Consider the following 21464-nt stretch of genomic DNA (forward strand, 5'->3'; position numbering starts at 1 on the left):
AAAAGACATCTGAGGACTGTCTGCAGGAGTGGGCTGATGCCCTGGCATCAGATTGCCTTATGAGCTCACTGGTGGAACAGGATGGACGTTTCATCTCAGAGGTTCACATACATAATTCGCTTTGTTGAGGGTTTTTTTGTGGTACTTATTTTTGGTGGTGTTACATTCAGGCTTTCCTTTGTTTCTCTTACAAAAAAATCCCATCGAATCAGTCAATATACTAAAGACAAGGTTCTCTGGATGGCAACATATGGGTTTCTTAGTTGACCTCTACCCAACTTCAGGTGGTGGCTTTTTTTAATAAAAGTCATTTATACTATATTTATCTATATATTGCCACTGCTTTAATTTAATTGAGATTTACAAGTCAGGGGTGACATTAACAACTCATGTTAATGATAAGGTGCCCAAGTCAGGTTCTTTGAGAAGTAAGCAATATACAACAACTGCATAATGAAAGGGAATTTTACTAACTTTGTCATTGGTGAAGACAAGCCAGCTGTGCTCTCTTAGTGCACTTCAGTTTTCTGTGAATTTCAGTTTCTTACCCAAAGAGAAGCAAAGCTCAGGTGCATGAGATGCTCACAGATCAGTCATGCCCTGTCATGAGTTATCATGTGTTGCTGTTTTTAAATTTGCTGAGAAACAATTCTATCATTGGCTGTCTTACTTATCAATCCATTAATTTCAGAGAGACACTCAGATTTTGCATCTCTGGATCTCAGAAGAGAATTTGGCTGTAGTTCTTAATGCTGACTGCAATGGAAAACTGTATTTAAGTATATATTTAAGATCTGTTGAAGTCATTGTTATAGAAATATGTCCTTGTTTTCAACCTCTTCTCAAAAGCACTCGAATTGCAATGGACAACTAGATTGGTGTTAAGCATTATCAAACTTTTATATTGTTATCACAGTTTAAGTATTTGTACATTTTTTCCCCTCTGTCTCACAAAAACCAGTCATCCCATATATTTTGCTTTGTTTAAATGGATCTTTACCTTCTTTGGTTACCTATAAGGACTCAGCCATGAAAATAACTTCCACTTGCTATCCCCTATGCGCTTTTCAAAGCAAGGCTGCCTTCAGTATAGTTTTATGTCACCTCCAAAGACTCCTCACACTTACTGAAATCACTGCTCCTGGCAGAAGTGGCTGCCTGTACAGTGCAATGAGATTGGCAATGCCGCCTGTGGGGAATGAGCGGGATTGGGGCAGTGGGAAGGAGAAAGGAGACATTTGAGTATAGAAGAACGTGCAGCAGGAGGAAGCCTGTGCAGAGACTAGTAATAGAATAGCTTTTGGGGATGGGGAGTTCTGTTTAAAATATAAATGGGCACTAAGGGCCAGTCCCACAGTAGCCCATGAAAAGACAGCTTATGCGTGTGTATCCAACACTGAATTTCAGTCTCCCAGTGCTTTAGTGAACAAAAGCAGTATCTTCTTAAAGCTTCAAATCCTAGAAGTAAAGTAACAGAGTTCAAATATATTTTTTTTAGAACATTTGTTTGTTTTTAAAATGAATTAGTACTTTCTAGAGGCTTGACCTTTTTTTTTATTGTATGGAGTTGCTGTGATGATAGTGAAGAGTAAACTGCAGTCAAGCTATTCTTCCTAGTTACAGCTCTGAGTCTGTATTGTGTTAAAAGCTCTGGACTCGTTTGCTGTACATGCTGGCATGCATCAAGGGTATTTTCATTTTGTGTGCGTGCCTTTGAGCCTTAGTCTGTCTGCTGGGCTGTTCACATAGGTGTCTGTAATGGTTTCTGTAATGGTTCCCAAATTTTTGGACCAGAGGAGGAGAGTCAGTGCTTTTGCTGTCTATTGGACCATCTGCAGACACTCAAAACTGATTTTAAATCACAATTCTATGATTTAAAAAGACTTCTTAAGCTAAGGTCCACTTTACAGCAGATGCCCTGTAATACACACACCACAATCCAGGAACTTCTGTTTTAAAGGATTCTTGTGGGTGCTGCTGCTTATAGGTAGGCTCAGGCTCTGGGACGGCTCATATTCTCTCTTAAGAAGGACTGTGAATATCAAACAAGCATCGCAGGTCAATATGACTCACATTTATTTGATTTATGTGTGGCAGTACACAGGTACCCTCTCTGCACTGAGCCATTGTGGTGATGTCCCACAGCTGTGATCAAACACGAGGCCCTTGGCAGGAACAGACTGCAGTGGAAGGCAATGGAAGTCTCCATTGAATAACCCAATCTACAAACTCAGCAGTAACCAGTGTCAGTTTTAAGGCCAGATTCTGCTTTTGAGCTTAATGGCAGCATTATGCATGTGCCAGGGCAGTGTATGACCCTTAGTGGAGGCTAATGATTTGGGTTTTGTGTTGTGAGACTCTGGCAGAATGATTCTGTGTCACAGTCCAGAGAGAGAAGCATGCTCGCAGATCATCACACAAAGAAAAGAGTTTAAAAAAGGGTTCGGTTGACATATGTGGACTCCAAAGCTTCCTGTCACTTTGAGGAATGGACCAAGCAGCTTAGTTAGCATTAATTCAGAGGTGCCTTCAAGATTATTTTATTTCTCCTGCCAAAAGGATTGAAATAGTGGGCAGTGCTTTTTAAAGTGATTTCTAAAAGAAATACAGGTGATGCCTGAGAGATAGTTACTTTATCTTACCACCTACCTGCCTAACTAAGGTTGTTTTCGGGAGAGTTTCAAGAACTCTTTAAAGAAACAAATCTGAATAAAGAACTTAGCTGCAGAAGTCGTCAAATGAAAAGCCTTTCTGCTATATCATCATGTCAAATTCTGTACGTGATAAGAGCAGTGCTTGCATTAACTTGACACGCTGCAGAGGAATGCCCAGGTATTAGCCATAAAGAGAAGTCTTTTCTTGACAGGCAGTTAAACTCTAAACTGAATTATCTTCAAGGGGTCAGTGTCCAGGTCAAGAGGTTTAGAAATTAGAAATCCCTCTGAAGCTCCATGCTTACCTTCCTATTATTTGTTGACTCTTCCCTCTGTCCTATCCTTTCCCCACAGCAAGGAACATTTCAAGAAAATTTGAATGTAATCTTTCTACTGAGTGTAAATTCAATACAATCTGAATTTTAATACATTGCAGAACATATTAATATAATTCCTTATATAATTAATATAATGCCTTATATTTTTAGATACAAATTGGAATAAAGGCCTGTTATTAGCTTTAAACCAGTGGGCAGCCTGCTATTTTGGACATAATTCAGGATAATGGACAGTACTTGAAGTATTTTTCTGTGTAGATTACTTTTACAAGATTGCTGTAACTATTGAGGGCCTCCATTTCTAAAGAGCACAAACTCTGACATTCTTTAGAGGCTAGATCTTGAGGGCATAGATGTGCAGTCACTGATGAACATTACAAGCCTTTAAGGGCTACCAACTTGGGTGTTAACATGACAGCACTGAAAATCTCTGGTAGCATATGAAACCCTATGCTCATATTTCAGAAAAAACTAATTTGTCTAAAATAGATGGGAACAGCCATCAGTTGTGTCCTTAAACTGTAATCTGCTTTCCAGGCACCGAGTGCATTTCTCTATCACCGATTGCTGAGTTTGAATGAATTAAAACCATCTCTCATTGATTGTGTATGATTCACGAGCGGTACTTCCTATTAGCAATAAATTCTAATTGTTAATATTCCAATGACATTTCACTTTTACATTGATTTTGGCTTAATTACATTAGAAATTACTGATATGAAAGAGATCTTCCTGTGGCAAAAGCCAACTACAATAATCTGGAAGAAAAACCCAGCATAGTCTGCATTTTGGCAGTAGGAGAATCCCTATAATACCATATACCTGGTTAGTGAACAACCATGTCCAGATATCCAACAGCTGCAGTTAGAAGTCCTCAGCGTCCGACTGGGTTAAAGTGATCTATGGCAGAAGCATTCTCATGATATGTTTTTGATAGTCAGGCCAGCTGAAAAAGATAGACATATCCCAGTAAATATCATGTCTTTTAATATAGAAATAAATCCGTGCCATTAATAGAAAAATTTTCAGTCCAATTAATTCATCAAAACTAAACCTAGTCCTCAGCGTTTTTTACAACTTTCCTTCAATTACGTATTGATGAGGAAATAATCCCTTCAGGCTATTTATGCATTGCACTGTTATTTCTGATTAGACAGTCACTGATTCAAATGCTCTCATTTTCCATTCCTTAGACAAGTATGGTATCTGTTGAAGGCCTGGCAAAACTCGTTGATCCTTCTCAACTGACGGATGAGTTTGAAGGATCCTTGGATTACAACCACGATGAATGGATAGAGTTGCGTGTCTCCTTGGAAGAGTTTTTCAACAGTGCCATCCATTTATTATCAAGGCTGGAGGATCTCCAGGAAATGTTGGCTAGGAAGGAGTTTCCGGTTGATGTTGAGGGCTCAAGAAGGCTGATTGATGAGCACACGCAGCTTAAGAAAAAAGTGATTAAAGCTCCTGTGGAAGAACTGGATCGTGAGGGTCAGAGGTTGTTACAATGCATAAGATGCAGTGATGGTTTTTCCGGTAGGAACTGCATTCCTGGAAGTGCAGATTTTCAAAGTCTTGTGCCAAAGATCACCAGCCTTTTAGACAAGCTGCATTCTACCCGGCAACACTTACATCAGATGTGGCATGTCCGCAAGTTGAAACTGGACCAGTGCTTTCAACTCCGGCTTTTTGAGCAAGATGCTGAGAAGGTAGGGAATAAACTGTTCCTTTCATACTTCAACCAAAACTTTATTGTGAGGACACTGTGGCCATTTTTTCTATAATTAGCAACATGAGGTATTCACCACAGGTGTAAATCTCATGTCGCCAGCAGATGTACTTTACACGACTCGTAAACCAAATTCACTGAACTAATTGTTGGATGTAGCAGGCATAATGATATCCAAGAATAACTTGTCTGTGTCACTTTTGATGAAAGTTGATCTGCTTTTTTGTGTCACAATGAGTCCATTTGGTAGATATTAACATGAGAATGAGGCTTTTTTTTTCAAGTTTCTTTTACTAAATTTATGAATATATTTATCTACGTGTCACAGCACCTAAAGAAGAATGATTTTAGGGTTTGATTCACTATGATTATTGTTTGCACTTCTTGTAAGGCTATGGGAAATTTGCAGTTTAAACCCTCCTAATTGTTTTCTCAAACAACGTTTTCAGTTTCCCTTTCCTAGGAAATCACAACAGGATTTGCAACTGGTAAAATCTTTAGCAATCCTTCGTACCAAGGACATGGCCACTTAGTTCCCACAGCATGAGATCTGAGGCTGTGTTTAGGTTAAACACATAAACAGATCAAGAAAAAGTATTCTGAAGTGATGGCGACCTGCGAAACTCAGTGTGGCTGTTCCGCATTAAACAGCATGTAAGCATGGCGTGTGAATTCATTCCTGACACTGAGTCAGCCGCCAAGATTCCTGTTCACCAGCGTTAAGACCTTATTTGAGAAATACTTAACATTAAATTATTCCATAGAGACTGCATTGCGACTTCGTATTTCTTAGACATTTGTACTGTAGCATATCAGCCTGAAAAGCACATAGGATGTCTTGAAATGGAGTGTACAAAAGAATGTAGGGCAGCAGAAGCACTGGTAAGTAGTGTGGCTTTAGGAAGCTGCAAGTCCCACAGGTGTGCAGTACTGCTCCAGAGTTACGTCGTCCTTCCCTGCCTCTTCAGGAGATACTCGTTCAGGCACCTGTAGTAGATAGGGAAGTCTTATGCAGCAAAGCATAGCAGTTTGTCGTGTTTGTTGAAAAGACTGGCTAAAAAACAAGCAGAGTTCCCTAACCAGGTCTCATACACAACATCACCTACAAATTTCAGTAAACACAATAATGCAGGCCTCTTACTACTTCTAGTATTTGTCTGCTGTTCATCTCTGGAAGCATATGAAGGTACTGTTTTCAGTTAATTTATTTTAGAAAACTGTGTTGTGCTAGAGCCTTGGCAGACTCACTTTCTTAATGCAGAAGTGCCTGACATCTTGTGAGGTGGTTTCCTGAGAAGTCTTTGCTGCACATTTAAAATTCTAGACCACAGCAGTAGAGTATTCTCAATGGAAGGTGCTGGGCTCTCAGACTCATGTTTATCTGGTCTGTATATCCATCAAAAGCACCAATTTCTGAGTCTTCTCCACTTAATGTATGATCCAGTTGTTTCACAAATGTGTCTGCCTGGACCCAGGAGGAATAGCAAAAGAAATGCAGACATCATCTGCAGGGGAATCCCATTGAAGATTATTTTTTTAATCAGCTGCAAATTAATTTTATTTTTAAAACGTCAAGGAGAAGCAAATTGCTGAAACAAATATAATCTTCAGCAGTGCAGAGCAAGATGCAAGACATTGGTTTTCAATGCATGCACTAAATATCTCTAAAAGATGCTAGGACTGAAATGGCTCCGTCATTGTATGATCAGTCCTCCCATTGGGAAAACCTTGAATTCAGATGAGTACCTCTAAAATGAGAGTCACTGCTGAATCACTCAAGAATGCATAAAAGCAGAGTTTTTCTTCCAAATGCTACAATTTCTTCTTCTCTCTTTTCCTGTGTGTGACATGCTATAAGATCACTCACTGCCGCCCTTTCCAGCTTTTCAGTTTGCTTCAGTTAGGATTTTCAGTCTCTTTGGGATTATTCAGATGATCACTGCTTACTAGCATAATTATTTTTTTTTACTTACAATGATTATTTGCTAATATTATTCATCAAATTATTATTATTCATCAAATTATGGTTATTATTGTTAACATTACCAGTTGAAAGGCTCTCAGATCAAGTCAATGTCTGACAAGTTCTTGTTGCTCAGCACCTTTCTGTAGTCTTGAAGGAAGTCTCCAAAATATTTTTCCTTTCTATCTTCTGCACTGGCATATACAGTTGGTGTGATAGGTGTCTGAGCATTGTGACAGCTAAGTTCTTTGCACATGTTATTCTGAGGTTGGTAAGTGTAAGGTTTAGGCAACTCAGCAGATGAATGAAAATTTTGAGGTGAAGTGAGAACATGATTCTTGCCTTTTTAACACTGGCTGTCTCGAGCTATTCCTGATTGACAAAACTGGCATTTTGATCTTCTCGATATCTCTTATTCATCTACTTCTCATTAACTAAATATATAGTCTTTCTTTGGCTTCTTTGAGTAGCTCTGCTTGCCTTTCCTTGACTACTGGATTTTCCCAAAGAATAGAAAATATTTTGTTGTTTTGTTCTCTAAAATCAGTGTTTTTCATCTTTTCTGTTTTGAGAATCCTACAGTTCTTCAATTAAAGGTTGCAGACCCTTTTACTTCACATTTCACATATGTAGGCTGATGTAAAATGTTGATGTGCTTATTCTCCTTAGCTGCCTTTTGCAGATCTCTTTGAAGCAGTCTGGCCATCGCAGACTGGAAAGTACTTGTCTCATAAAAAGTTCAGAGCTAAACTCAGTCTGAGCGCTGTCTCCACTGTATAAATATCCACCACAGTGTGTCTGTGTATTGAATTTTAAAGTTTCCTGGTACCTCCATTTGCTCAGTTGAACTCTACCCTCTACAATTAGGTATGGTAGCAGAGCCGGGATGGTCTGGATCTCCTGGGGAGAGGCACAGCTCTTTGCCTATAACCTGGATATGTCATTTAGGGCTAATGAAATGACAAGTCTAATACCCTATGAAAACTCAAACTCCAGCATAAAACTCTCAATATAAATAAGGTTTTAGGGTCTTTTAAAATATCTCTGTATACTCATTGGGTGATATTTTAGGAAACATGTTCTAATAAGGAGAAAATGGACAAGGACATTACATTTTCTGGACATCTCTGATTTAAAAAAAATCAGGTGTCCTCATTGCCTGAAAAGTTTTTAAAGATGGGACAGAAAAAAAAAAAAAGGGAGACACAGAAAGGAAAAGCACACAGTATTTTAAGGTAGGTTAGTTTTTTGAACCCTTTGGTAATAAAATACCCCAGATGTTCAAAGCAAATCAATCCACTTTTTTCCCCTCCTATAGATCCCCTCTATTGGAACATTTATAAATGACAGTCACTGGCTGGACAGCAAATTATTCAAATTACAGGTATTACAACTTACGTGAGGTCTGCGTAGTTGTGTGCTGAGCAACTCATATTATTGGCAAAATACAAGGAGGGGGTGGCAGTCACATCCCAGGCTTCTCCCACTCAAATCAGTGGGAGAAAGCAGAGCTGTCTGTGGAGAAACTTTGTCTCTGAGTCAGGCCTTTAGAGTTTTATTTTCCTGTGCTGGGGCCGAGGGAGAGGAAAAGTTGGGCAATCACATAGGCACAAGCAGCGCAGTGAGATTGAATCCCCAGATGGAGACTGGAAGCTCCTTGAAGCTCGAGTCAGCAGGCGGGTCAGCCACGTGGGGAGCTTTGGCAGAGTGGTGTGAGGAAGCTCACATGCTGTGCCGTGCTGGCTGTAATGATCTGCTGATAAATAACACATTTCAGCCGCCGGTGTAGCCCTGACCCTCACTGCTCAACAAATTCATTCCTCACCAACTAGTATACACATGCATATGTATGTCTATATATGATTTTGAAACTAGAACTGAGGCTTCACAGTGTTTTTACTGGGTAGCAGGGAAAATATATTTAGCCATCAGTAACATGAAAAAATGTAATCCCCTCTAAATTGAATATTGTTTAAAACAAAAACCCCACAATCAGCATAAATCCAACTATTAGAACTATCTGAGAAATGTTAATTGGTTGGTTGAAATCTAGATAGGGAGAGGAATTCAGGCAAGAGTCCACATGTTTTGCACTTGAATAAATACCAAAAAAAGACAAAAAAATTATCCTTACACTCTGCACTTTCCAGCCCTTCTGGAAATCATTTGTCACTGGCACCCAACTTGACTCTTGTAGGAATTTCCCCATCATTCTGGGTTGGTTCCATATCAATTTTACTACCCCGGCGTGTGTGTGAATGAAAAACAGCCATCGTGATGTAATTAGCATTGTCCACATCGAGTATAAACAATATAGTCATCAGCTGGGCTGAACCAAGGATCTCTAGTGTAAACTTGTAACACCAGCGCAAAGAAAGGGCAGGCTGCTGTGATGGCACTGGGGTCAGCCTCTAAGGGAGGCAGAGGAGACTTTGCCTGTCCTCATCTCCCCTTCTCCTTCCTGACTTTCTTCAAACTCCATTGCACAAAGGCAAATTCCAAAAGATGGCAATGGTAGTTAAAAAATGCCACGAGCGAGTTTCACTGGAAGTTTGTGGTGGGAGAAACGTTTTATTTGGATAGGGCCAGCTCCGTAGGAAGTCTAGTGGCAAACCACAGGCCACATCTAGTCTTCAAGGAGCAGTGAAGTTGTGGGCTTGCAGTCAAAACCATCTGCCTCAGCCATGCTAAAGCTTCCCTTTGGAAAGCACAGCTCTGCTTGTGATTTTCCCTGTGGAGCAGGCTATGGGAAGCTGTGCTGGCTGCTGGGGGCTGCCGTAGTTCTGCTGCTGTGCAGGTGGCTGCAGCGAGAGGGAGCGCAGGGCATGGCCAGCAGCTCCTACCCCACAGCAGCTGTTGCTCCAGGTGATGTGACCAGCCTGGAATGACATAAAGATTTCAGTGAGTGCAAGAGTAATCGAAATGTGATAACAATTGCAGAAGAGAAGGCTCCGCGGTGATCTTATAGCAGCCTTCCAGTACCTAAAGGGGGCCTACAGGAAAGCTGGAGAGGGACTTTTTACAAGGACGTGTAGTCATAGGACAAGGGGCAATGGATTTAAACTGAAAGAGGGCAGATTTAGGTTAGATATAAGAAAGAAATTTTTCACTCTGAGAGTGGTGAGGCAGTGGAACAGGTTGCCCAGAGAAGTTGTGGATGCCCCATCCCTGGCAGTGTTCAAGGCCAGGTTGGACGAGGCTTTGGGCAACCTGGTGTAGTGGAGGGTTTCCCTGCCCATGGCAGGGGGGTTGGAACTAGATGATCTTTAAGGTCCCTTCCAACCCTAACCATTCTATGATTCTATGATTCTACAACAATGCAAAGTTCCTATGATAGAAGACATGTTTGGAGAGTGGGGGAGTAAACAAAATGATTGAGGGGGAATAGGGTGGAATAACAGTTGCACCAATTCTCCTGCATCCCACCCCCTGTGCGGGTGTGGGCAGCGAGACCGTAGCACCAAGGAGCACACACTGCATCCCTCCCTTCTCACACACAGCGCTGCTTCAGGCCTCTTCCTTGGTCTGGTCTCCTTAAATATGGGGACTGATGTGTCATTCTGCTGGATAGGTGCTATTAAACTCAGTCCCCCTTTAGTGAAATAAAAATGGGGTGTTTGGTTTCTGAAGGAGGAAAATCACAGGTACACCAATTGGTGTACCTGGCCAGTGTCCTATTCCCATCCCTAATGAAAAGCATTGGGAAGACTCCTACTGATTTTTGTCAGAAGCACAATATACCCATTAACACTTATTCTGAAGTGCCAGATGAAATTTAGGAGTTCCTGGTTTAGAATCTAATTTAACACCATACAGAGTTAGCCTAGAAAAATACAGAGAAGCTCTAGCTCCACTGAAAAGTCAGCAGGATTATCCAAGAAGTACATTTTCTGAGTATTTGAATCATGCTCACGCTATTATTGGAATATTACGCCTGCCAAAGGTTCATGTTCCTCAGGAGGAAGGAATGCTCTGCAACATACTCTTTGTCTGAAAAGATGCAGGATGACTTTGATGGAATAATAGAATGCAAAATGTGGAAGTTTATGCTGTGGTTTAGGGAGGAAAAGATGGCTTTAAGAAATAAACATTGCTATCTTGATGTTGGAGAGAAGGGAAACTAAGTGCACTTGTGATTGTATGATACATGTTCACTTTAACCGTTTCATATGTTGCTTCCGCTTATACTGCACTTAAAAATTCTGGTGCTGTAGTTCTGTAATAAAATGGATTACAAATCTGATGATGTGATCCTTCTTGCTAATAGGAGGCAGTTTATTTTATTACAGTCCATTAAGTAGAGCAATTGTAGCTGCTCCTTTAGTCCAGTGATGGTGCATGGAGAAGCATTTCCTAGAAATGGGTCTTGGCTGACTTTTCTGGAAAAGCTGCGTAAGAAAGATTAAAAGGATCAGCAACATCTTCACTTCCTTATTTCCCCTCACCTCTACGTTTTCTTCTTCTAGCAGTGTCAAGAGACCCTGGAAGTGATACATAAGCTGATTATAGAGTTTTCCTATTTACAACATGTCATATTAACCCTTGAGCATTTGTGTGAGGCCAAAAGGGATAGCACCTGGGGCAGACTCCTCTGGCTGAGATAAAACCCATTTAGTGAAGGACCATGTCCCCTCTCTTATTTCACTGCTGGAAGAACTCGGTTTCTTTGGTCTGTTCTACGTGATATATATAAAATTGCCTCCAAGATTTCATGTGAAACATTGGCTTAGAAATTACTCTAAGGGAGATATGTCCCAGGGAATGAGACTGGGAAACCAATGAGGAAAGTAGAGAGGAGCTGACGGAGGGAGCTGTCATATAAGAAATGAATACGAAGTGAACGAGTGCTGGGGAGGTGGTTAATTAAGACTGGGGACGAGGCAGGAAGCATGTTAAGAGGGGGAAGAACCAGAATCAGGATTAATAACGAGAGCACATCCTTAGTGTCATGTACCAAGGAGAAGTATATATGCCCCGTGCTGTTCCACTGCGAAAGGATTTGTTACTGAATGAACGGTATTTAACAGTAATAATCATACAGGCATAATAAGCGTGGATTAGACATGGATTTTTGCGTAGGATTTAGATTTCATTTAAGTTACTTGAACACCGCATCGGTGTACAGAACTCAGCATGCCCTGGATTTTCCATCTAAGTACTTACACCACAGATATCACAACAGCACAGTAAGTGAGCATCACAGTAAGGAGCTTTCCTGGAGATTTTGAACATGGTGGGTGTTGTTAGACCTGAGGTAAGCTCCGTAAGACTTCCACAATAAAAGAAGTCAATAAGCTTAGTGTCTTCTGCAGAAACATTTGACTGAGAGTCTAAATGAGATTCATTTAAGCATGTTACTTTCATCCTTAGCCCATTCCAAATGTCAGTGTAGACAAAGGACAGAGGCCTTGGGGTACAGGTACTGACTGGGAAAGCACTGGACTGGGGTCTGCGCTTGTGAACATGCATGTGTTTGCAGAGAGCTTTATATGAAGAGTGACCTATTTCCAAGAAGAGTCATCTATTTCCAAGAATTTACTGCTAAGCATAAATGAAATCCCTTACCCATAGTCCCAGAAAAAGAGTTCTCGGAGATCACAAGGGCTCAGTTTGTTGTTGGTCCCTACCCCTCTCAGCGCAAAGCAGCTGCTTCTCTCTTCACTGGGTTACACAATTCAGTTTCAGGCCAGTTTTAGCTGCATCCCCTGGCCTGATTGCATTTTGGTGCTCGAGATCTCCCCGAACTGTCTGCTAAAAAGACAGAGGCCTGCTCCTGTAAAGCAGAGAGAGTCTCAGCTTCTACTGAAATGAGTGAAAGACTCACGGTCTCTGTAAGAGTTCCTGCTGACAGGTATTCAGTGAGCCAGTGCTGTTAGAGCCCGACATCCAGGAGCTGGGTAGCCACCATCTCTAGCTGCTGCCTCTGGCTCCAGCCTTGCTGATGGCAGGTTTAGCAACTTTGCCACCCGCTTACAGAAATGGGACCGTATTTCCAGCTTTCTGTGCTGGTGTATCCCCCCCTACCAGTATTCCAATTATTTTAGTAAAAATAAGCAACATTATGGGCAGCCTGGTTTGCCAGGGCTTGCAGCAGTTCTCATATAAGGAAAACAAGCTTTGAAAATGTTCCTGACACAATTGGTTCTTATTTTTAAGCTACAGAAGAAATATACAGATCTCGACATTTATGGATCTATAATAGGCATTGCTTAAGAGCAACATTTAGTCAAAGTATTTTAAGTTGCTTTAGCATCTCTTTCTCTGTCTTTTCTCATGCATATGGAGTCTTGCAGAGAGCACATAGTGTCTGTTCTCTGCTGAAACCTTGTTTCCATATCTGGCGTCTACTCTTTCATACTGCCAGTGAAAAACGCTTTCTTTTATAATCTGAAGTTTCCCTTAGCATGTGGTGCCTTTTTTGGTATAGAGATTCTCACTAGACAACTGTTCTTCCCCATTAATAACATCAGACTTCGGATGCCATTGCTGGGAAGGAAAGTCAGCTATCAGTCTAACTAAGCTGAACAGAAGATCGTCATCTTGTGCCATCCTTTGGACTTAAGCCCACTCTGAAACTAAAACAACAGAGAGTCCAAGTCCCATGTTCAACATGAAGTGTTTTCTCTGACATAGAGTTTCCGATACCAGGCAGAACACAGAAAGTAGGTGCAGATGTGTCCCTAAATTGTTGAATTGGCAGACATTGTCTTAGAATATCAGATCTGAAATGTCCGAAGGATAATTATATAGATGATATGGAAAGGAGGCTTGAATTCAGACTGAGCTGGGTGCGTAAACAATAGTTAAGTGCATGTTTGTATGGCACCTAGCACAGTAAGTACTGAATCTGGCTGGAGTATTGGCTATTTCCAGAAAGAAATGTAGATTTGCAGTTGAAAAATTCCCTTGGAGTTGCAAGGATGGGGAAACATTCCTACTGAATACAAATATGTATCCACACATGACTTGAGTTGTTTTACTATAGTAGTGGGAATATTCTGCTTCACTCGATATATTTTGTGTAAGACCTTTTGTCCTGGTCGACACCTTTCTAATAGCATCAATCAAGGACAAAGGACCAACATAGGAAATTCATATCAAAGGGAGAGACTGTATATCCATTCATAAAAATCTGTGTATTTACCCAAATGAACTGATATCAACTCTAATCACTTTTACTGAATTACTTCACACATCTTAGACTAAAGGAGGCTCTAATAAAGCAGGTGAGAATTGAAAGCATGTAGCAATAACTACCGTAACAGCTGGTTTTCATTAATTTTCATGTTTATTCATATGTTCTCTGTCATGTTTCTTTTTTTTTTTTTTTAATTTTAAAATAATTGAGTTCTTTCTACTGAATACTCCTGCTTTGCCTTGAAGCACATCAGTGCTTTCTGTCATGGATAAGCCACTCTATGGTGTTCTGATGCAGCTGAATAAACAGTATGATGTTATAAAATCATAGAACCATAGAATGGTTTGGGTTGGAAGAGACCTTAAAGATCATCTATTTCCAACCCCCCTGCCATGAGCAGGGAAACCCTCCACTACACCAGGTTGCTCAAAGCCCTATCCAACCTGTCCTTGAACACTTCCAGAGATGAGGCATCCACAACTTCTCTGGGCAACCTGTTCTGAATGCATCTTTACTGATTTTTTTTTTCTGAAGCTCAATAGTAGCAAAACAGGGCTTAGGCTCATGGATTCCTCAAATTACTGGGTCTACCTGTTCGCGGACTTCTGTCTTTTTTTTTCTGGTTTTTTTTTTTTTTGAACAAACAAAAAAACAGTTTGCCTAGAAACAGAAAAAGTGTTGTAACAAGGTGTAGTGGTGCACACAGAGTGTGTGTTGACAGTTCCTTGTGATGCTGTGAACATAGATGTTGTGCTAAAGAGATTTCAGAGTGGGATCAGTACCTTCCACTTTGGAAGGCTCTGAAAGTGGCAACTATACTGTGTCAAATCTGCAATCCCCCTAACCTAGTCACGGACACAAAAGAATTATTGGGAAACTGTGGGGTAAATCCTCTTCAGCATCTATAAGGATAAATCACTTGCAGAAACCTTCATCCTTAACAGAGGGATGAACGTGTGTAGCCTGTATGTCTCAGTTCAAGGAACCTGCATGCCAGGACTTGCAGCCTTTGCAGGCTGTAGCTCTGAATTAAAGATGCAGCTAGCTGACATCTGCTCTGTTTAATATGATGTAGGCTACTACGAAGACAGGTTGCTAATGCCATCCATAATTTGTTGCTCCCAATCTAACGTGAAGAGTTGCCGAAGCTGGAAGTAATCACGGGGGGCTCTGTGGGAACTGTTCATTACTTTGACCACTGCCGGTCACGCTTAATAGGATCCTGTTCTTCGTATCTGTAGGAAAGAACAGATTTTTGCAAACCAGGAGATCATTACAGGAGTTTTTTACTTCCCTCAAAGCACAAACAGAGCTCATTTCTGCTAATTGGACTGTAAAATCAAAATGCCTTCATTATTAGTGATGTTCCAAAGGACCTTGCAGCTTTTTCACAGTGTTAAGCTTGTATCCTGCTACTTTTTTCCTTATCAGTCAAGGCCATGGGAGGTCTTCCCTTATGTACCAATAGCTTTTCTGTCTTTCCATCCACTAGTAGCAAGACTGGGGACAAATCTAATAACAACAGGACAAATTCACAAGTACACACCAACTGCTTTGTGCTGCTCCTGCAACTGAAAGCAGCTACAAATCCAGTTTTGCCATCTGGTTTGAGGAAGTGTGGGATTGCCTTGCCGGCTGAGCAGAGCAGTAGAGGGAACTGGATAAATATATATCAGAAATCCTCTTCCTGGTGGATGTTATTTTAGTGGTGAATGTCACCTACCCTTGTTGCAACCATCGTTTCTTTCCCTGTGGAGGAGAGGGCAGGACTCCTTTTGGAGCCTATCACTGGTATTTCTGCTTCTGCTGCAGCGAGTCTGTTGCTGGTTTGACAACTCTCAGGGTACAAGCTTCCTCCAGTAACGCTTCCATGACTTGAGTTCAGACTCCACAAGCAAAGCACATAAGAATCTTCTGAAGGCATTTGTGGCTCTCATTTCTTAGATGTAGACAGCTCTCCATCAGGAAAGGCAATCATCTGCCAGAGACTGATTGCTGTTGAGCTGGATTGGCTTTGGAGCAGCAAAATTGAAGTACAAAGGATACAAAGTTCAAAGCTAAAAACTGGGAATTAAAAACCACAGGGGTTAACTGCCTTGCCTCCTGTCACACAGGAAGCCTGTCCTGCAGTCGGAGTCCTGATCCGATGTGTAAAATAGATATTTCAGTGCTTTCCATCTCTCTTTATCAATTCATCCTGCCCCATGCTGCAAAATCTGTTGTGGTTTTTTGTTTTTTTTTTTTTTTTTTTCAGGCAGCTAAATATGTTGCCTGCGCAGCACTTGGAATTGAACCTGATCTTTTTGATGGGAATGTAAAAACAATAACAATTCCTCTCTCCACTGCTGCAACTAGGGATGAGGAAGACTTGTGCATTTCCTTCATGCTAAGTGTGCCCTATAGCATAGTTACAGCAGTCCGGGGCCACTTTCTGTCCAATTTGCACTGGATCATCCAACGCATTTGTGACCTTTCATTGCAAGAGGGCAGCACGTTAACTGAGGGATGGCGTAGTTCCTGCTTTATGTTTCCTGACTCTGGCAGCAGTCGCCTTGCAGTCCGTCCACTCCTGACTGTAAGGAAACGGCTCTGAAGCCTGCCGCTGCTGGAACTGGAACATGGTGTGCTCTGCTATTTGCAGTTTCCTGCTGCCGACACTGGATACGCAGTTACTATTCCTCTTGCTTCCTCCATGAACATTAGAATGGGTCCAAAAATAATTGAAGGCAGTATGTTCGATGGAATATTTTTGCATTTGCACAAATTTCCTCTTTATTTTGCTTGCCAATTTTGATAGAGAGCAGTTCGAGGCTGTTTCAGCTTCTCCAACTTGGCACCGCTGGGAGGCATGGGAATGCTTCCCTGATCAGTATGGCAAGAGAAAGTGTTCTGGCATCTGAATACAGACATAAAAGTGTTTTTAGGGATGAATATAGCATGTTATAACCAAAAAGTTCTGCTTTAACTAATGAAGACAAGAAGACCCAAATGCTCTAAAGGGCAACAAAGCCCACACATCTAGAAAAAGAGAAGAGCGAGGCCCGCATGCATTGAAAAAGAGAAGAAAGCTGCTTTTTTTATTTATTGCTTTGATCCTCAAGAAGGTTAGGTGATAAGAGCCTAGCTGCCAGGAAATAATGTAATTAAACTGTGCATGAGGTTCACAGACTTATTTTGCAGCATCTTTCAGATGTAGCTGTGTGATTATCCCTAAATGAATGTCTTCCTGGCCTAGCTGAAATGCTTTAAATGGCCCACACTTGGCAGGACTTGGGGTTTTAAAAGTATATCTTAAATTAACCTTCATATCTATGTACAGTGAACGCATTGAGGGTGGACGTGCATTCGTGTTGCCTCCTGAGGAGCTGCTGATGGTTTAAGAGGTGAAACCAGGAGCATAATCTGTGGATCGTTTCCAGGTGTATCGCTGTCACTTTAAACCAGTGCACTGGCTTTTTTTCTTACACATCGTGCACATTATGAAAACTAATTTAGAAATGAATTGAACCTTCACATACTGTGAGGCCCCTCCATACCACTTGGCATTGGAATCCTGGATGCTTCACTTCCCACACAGGTGCTGAAGAGGTGTTGCGAGTAAAATGGTCTTGAGTTGAGGAATTTTGCTCAATTTATTGCTAATCAACACAAACTTCTGCTCTTGATTTGAGCGTTGAGAGGAAAAAGCAGGACACACTCCCATAAACACCTATTCTTCCCCAGACTCTGATTTTTTTGTTTCCCTGATTTTTTGTCGTGGTCTATACCCAGTCGATCAGAACTCTTCCGGTGGGGTGACAGGCAGTGAGGGATGTCGGGGATAATATTTGCATGTGTTTCTTTCTGCTACTGTCACAGCTGTTCTCTGATTCTTAAAACTTTTCTGCAGCTGTTCCTTAGTGTCCCCATCCCCTTTGCCATGGAGAACCCCATAGAGTGTCTCCAGCCCTCAGCAGCCGCCATGTTGTTTCCCTAACACCCTGTTTCCAGGCGCTTCTCTGGCTGACGGATGTTTTGGTGTGACGGTTGGGCTCTGGCCTCCGGTGGTTTTTCCCCGTGAAGGTCCCCCTCAGTGCCAGAGCCAGTGGGAGCCGGCCAGGACCAGCATGGGGTGGCTCATGGCCTCCAGACAGGCCACCGCACTGCTGCCCTGCTGCGCTCCCGTCGCACAGGGCAATGAGCTGGCAGCCTTACACCCGCCAGATTAGCTCCTACAGTCCTTCCAGCCCTGGGGAACCAGGAGTCACTGCGAGGGCTGAGTTGGATTTTAAGGTTTTTACAGACAGGACCGTTCGCTGAGGCAGCCCTGTGAAAGCCAGGGTGCTGCCGAGGGGATGGCGGGCCCCGCGCCACTCGGGCAGCGCCTGTCCGCTCCCCCAGCTTGCAAAGTTTGCCAGTGTCAAGGGAAAACATTGAACTGATGGATTCGTGGGATGGGGCACAGGGGTAGGGAGTGCCGGGCACTCCAAAATCTGGTGGAAAGCCGACGTCCTTTGCTTCCGTCTGTGCAGAGATCCCAGCTCCGGCCCTGAGGCGCCACGACATGTCGGAAGTTTTGACCTGTGATTACACCACGGCTGTATCTCAGGGCCTCAGGCCCGGGTGACTTTGGCAGGGGAAATGCCGTGATTCTGATACGACACAGTAAACGTCTGGCTGGCCGTTTTGTTTGTAATGGCAGCTCTTCGGCGGCACCGGAATGTTGCACATTAAGCCAGGAATAGAACCAGGGCCTATAACAAAGTCACCAAACTTGTACAGCGTTTTCAACTGAATGAAATTGTATCTCACAGATTCTGAAAACTGAGAGGAAGATCCCTCATCTGGGGACCTACTCTGATCTTTTCATAATTTACACTTTTCTCCATCCACGAGACTCTTGTCTATTTATCTCTTTTAGTATTACATTTCCTATCCAGCCAATGAGTTAATTTGTGCTTAGACAGCAGCAGTTCTCTGTAGATGGTCTGTGCCTAGGAAAAGCTGTTTCCATTTTAAGGAACAGAAAATCCTGTCCGGGAATGTCTGAGTATTTGATGTCACTAAGTGCAGTGGAAAGGTACAATGTTTCAAAAAAGCGAAGCAAACATATAGATGCATAAAATACACTCAGATATCATTAGACATATTTATGTGTTCAGTATCTGTAATTTTCTCCCACCTTCAACAATAACGTTATTGCTTATCTATTCAGTGTTGTAGGAATCACATGCTTTACTTTGTGCATGGCTGTGGCTTGATATCTGTCAGGAAAAAAACACAGATATCTTGCTCTGGCATTTAGTAGGAACATTCAGCACGAGTATGTTGGAAATGGTGTTCTGATGTTAATACAAAGCTATTTGTCACATCACACATCTAGCTAATTTTCTACTGGGTTGACAGTTGGGCCCATTGTCTGGAATAATTTAAAGTGCTATAGCTTAAACTTACTATATGAATCATATACACAGATATTTATAATGGAAAAACTGTGTTCGTGCAGGGGTGAGGGTTACACAAATACAGCTGTGGGTCTGAATCTTCAGCTGGTGTAAATTGGCCTCACTGGAACGACACCAATGTACCCTGGCCGTGGGCTGCGCCGAGCACATGTGAAAGGGAAAGATCTGGCAGAAGCATCAGCTTGTCCGTCAGCGTCTGTAAACAAGAGACAAACACAAAACCAAACACAACTTTGTGTATAGGCCCTGCCTTAGCAAAGCATTTACATGTACACTGAGTTCTATTTTAAACCTATAAATACTTTAATTTAATTACAGCTATATGTAGAGAGCGGCAATAGGAATTACAGCAGATTGGGATATTTTTCTATTCAAGCAATTTCCATCAAATTTGTTGATTCATGAAAAAAGTTAAATGTGCTATCAAAGTTTTCTGTAAGTTCTTGTCTGGAGGCACTAGGGGACTTTTTTGATTGATTGCCTTTTATAAAGGTAGCTCACATGCAACTCTTTGAAGCACCAGGCCCTTGCATATTAGTATAGACTGTGTATGTACCACAAATCTATTGTATGGTTTTTTTTTTTGTTGTTCAAATATTGGCTAAATTCAATTGCAAGAGATGTAAGGAATATGGCTTGACTGATCTTTAATTGAATTGTTGTGACTACTTCAACTCACTTAATGAGATAGAAACAGACCTTGTAGTTGGAAACTTAGTAAACCTCAAGAGAGTGACTCTGGCAGTTACGGTTCCACGTGTGTTATCATTTTGTTTGTATTGTGGAAACGCATGAAAATGAATTCACTTAGCTGTAGGTGCCCTCAGAGTTGAACTCTTCACTTGTTGTTTTAGATTAGTCAATTTAACACTCCTTGGATAGTTTTAAAAATCCAAAATGAACTTTTGTATGGACCTCTCTTTAATAAGCAATGCATGCTTATCTCTAGCATTTTCCAACCTGTGGATCATGGATATTAAGTTCCTTAGTAGTTGGTAAAGGTATTCAATAAAACAGATTTATTGTCTGTAGACTTTAATTTGCTATAGCACCTGCCTTGAAAAGTGTTATGGGGTCCACAAATTGGAAAAGATTGAAAAGCACTGATCTAATACGGATTTCATCTGGCATATAATTAGTCATCTGCCCTCTATTCAATTATAGGCAAGATGTTCTTTTAGATTAACTGTTTTTTTCTCTTTGTTAGAAGCATATGGAGGCGTAGTGGGAGAATACATTTCTGCCTGGTGCATTACATGTGAGACTGACTGGAGTTTATTACAAAACTCTTTCTCCTATTTTTTCTAAGTGCTCCTGAACTTGCTCTTCTTCTTTGGAACATAACCCGAGTTGTGCTTGTCAGAGCAAATCCAGTAAACACTACTGGTCTTTGTCGATATTTATGCAGGAGGCTACGAAGAGAAAAGATAGCGAGGTAATGCAGAAGGTACTGATGTCGATTCAGTAGCTATTGCTTTTCCATTTTTCTGTCTTCTAAAGTTGATGCCAGAAGCACTGCACAGGTGATCCTAGATGACATCAGCTGGAAAATTTCCAGAAAAACAACCCAGTATTCTACTAAGTTCTATTAGGACCTTAGCTTGGCTAGAAACATAACCTTGAACTAGAACAAGTGCAGAGAGAGGCTGTGTATCTTATGAAGAAATAAAAAAGCTGGGCTTTAGTAAAACAAACGGCAGGAGAGACAATGAACCCTCCCCATCCACAATGAAAAAGGTTAAATACCTGGGAGGAGAACTGTTTTAACTTAAAAGACAGTGTTGACCTAAGAGCAAATGTGTATAAACTGGCCGTGAGTCTGATTTAGAACAGAGAGTATATGAAGAGTTCAGTAACTGGAGAAGAATGTTTGTAAAACTGCTTCTCATAGGAGGAGCTCAGTGGTGGCACTTAACTAGTTTTCAGGTGAAGCTTCATCCCTTTATGAAAGGAAATTTTATACTGTGGTTAGTTACCAAAAGCAGACTGGAATTGACCTGCATGTCCCCTTCAGACTGTTTCATTGATATGTATCCTATGTTGTTCTTCAATATGGTGTGGTTATACTGGTTATTGTTCTGCCCTTACTTACCAGTAAGTAAGATATTTATGGCTCAGAACTTACAGAGAAGGTGATTCACTACAAGCAGGTTCATAATTAATTCCAGTGCTAGTATAGTGTTAGATGGATTTGGGATTTA

The 21464-nt window shown here is 41.4% G+C and overlaps 1 protein-coding gene across 3 annotated transcripts in view; it reads left to right on the forward strand.

Annotated features, from left to right (window-relative positions):
• KALRN (kalirin RhoGEF kinase) overlaps nucleotides 1–21464 on the forward strand; it is a 536138-nt gene that overhangs the window by 217068 nt on the left and 297606 nt on the right. For all 3 annotated transcript variants that reach the window (XM_086615857.1, XM_086615858.1, XM_086615859.1), the window contains one exon: nucleotides 4186–4698. In XM_086615857.1, the coding sequence (XP_086471983.1) occupies nucleotides 4186–4698 (513 nt within the window). The remainder of the gene's footprint in view (nucleotides 1–4185; nucleotides 4699–21464) is intronic.

This window comes from Tauraco erythrolophus, chromosome 8, assembly GCF_009769465.1.
Source record: "Tauraco erythrolophus isolate bTauEry1 chromosome 8, bTauEry1.pri, whole genome shotgun sequence".
In the NCBI taxonomy this organism is placed as follows: Eukaryota; Metazoa; Chordata; class Aves; order Musophagiformes; family Musophagidae; genus Tauraco; species Tauraco erythrolophus.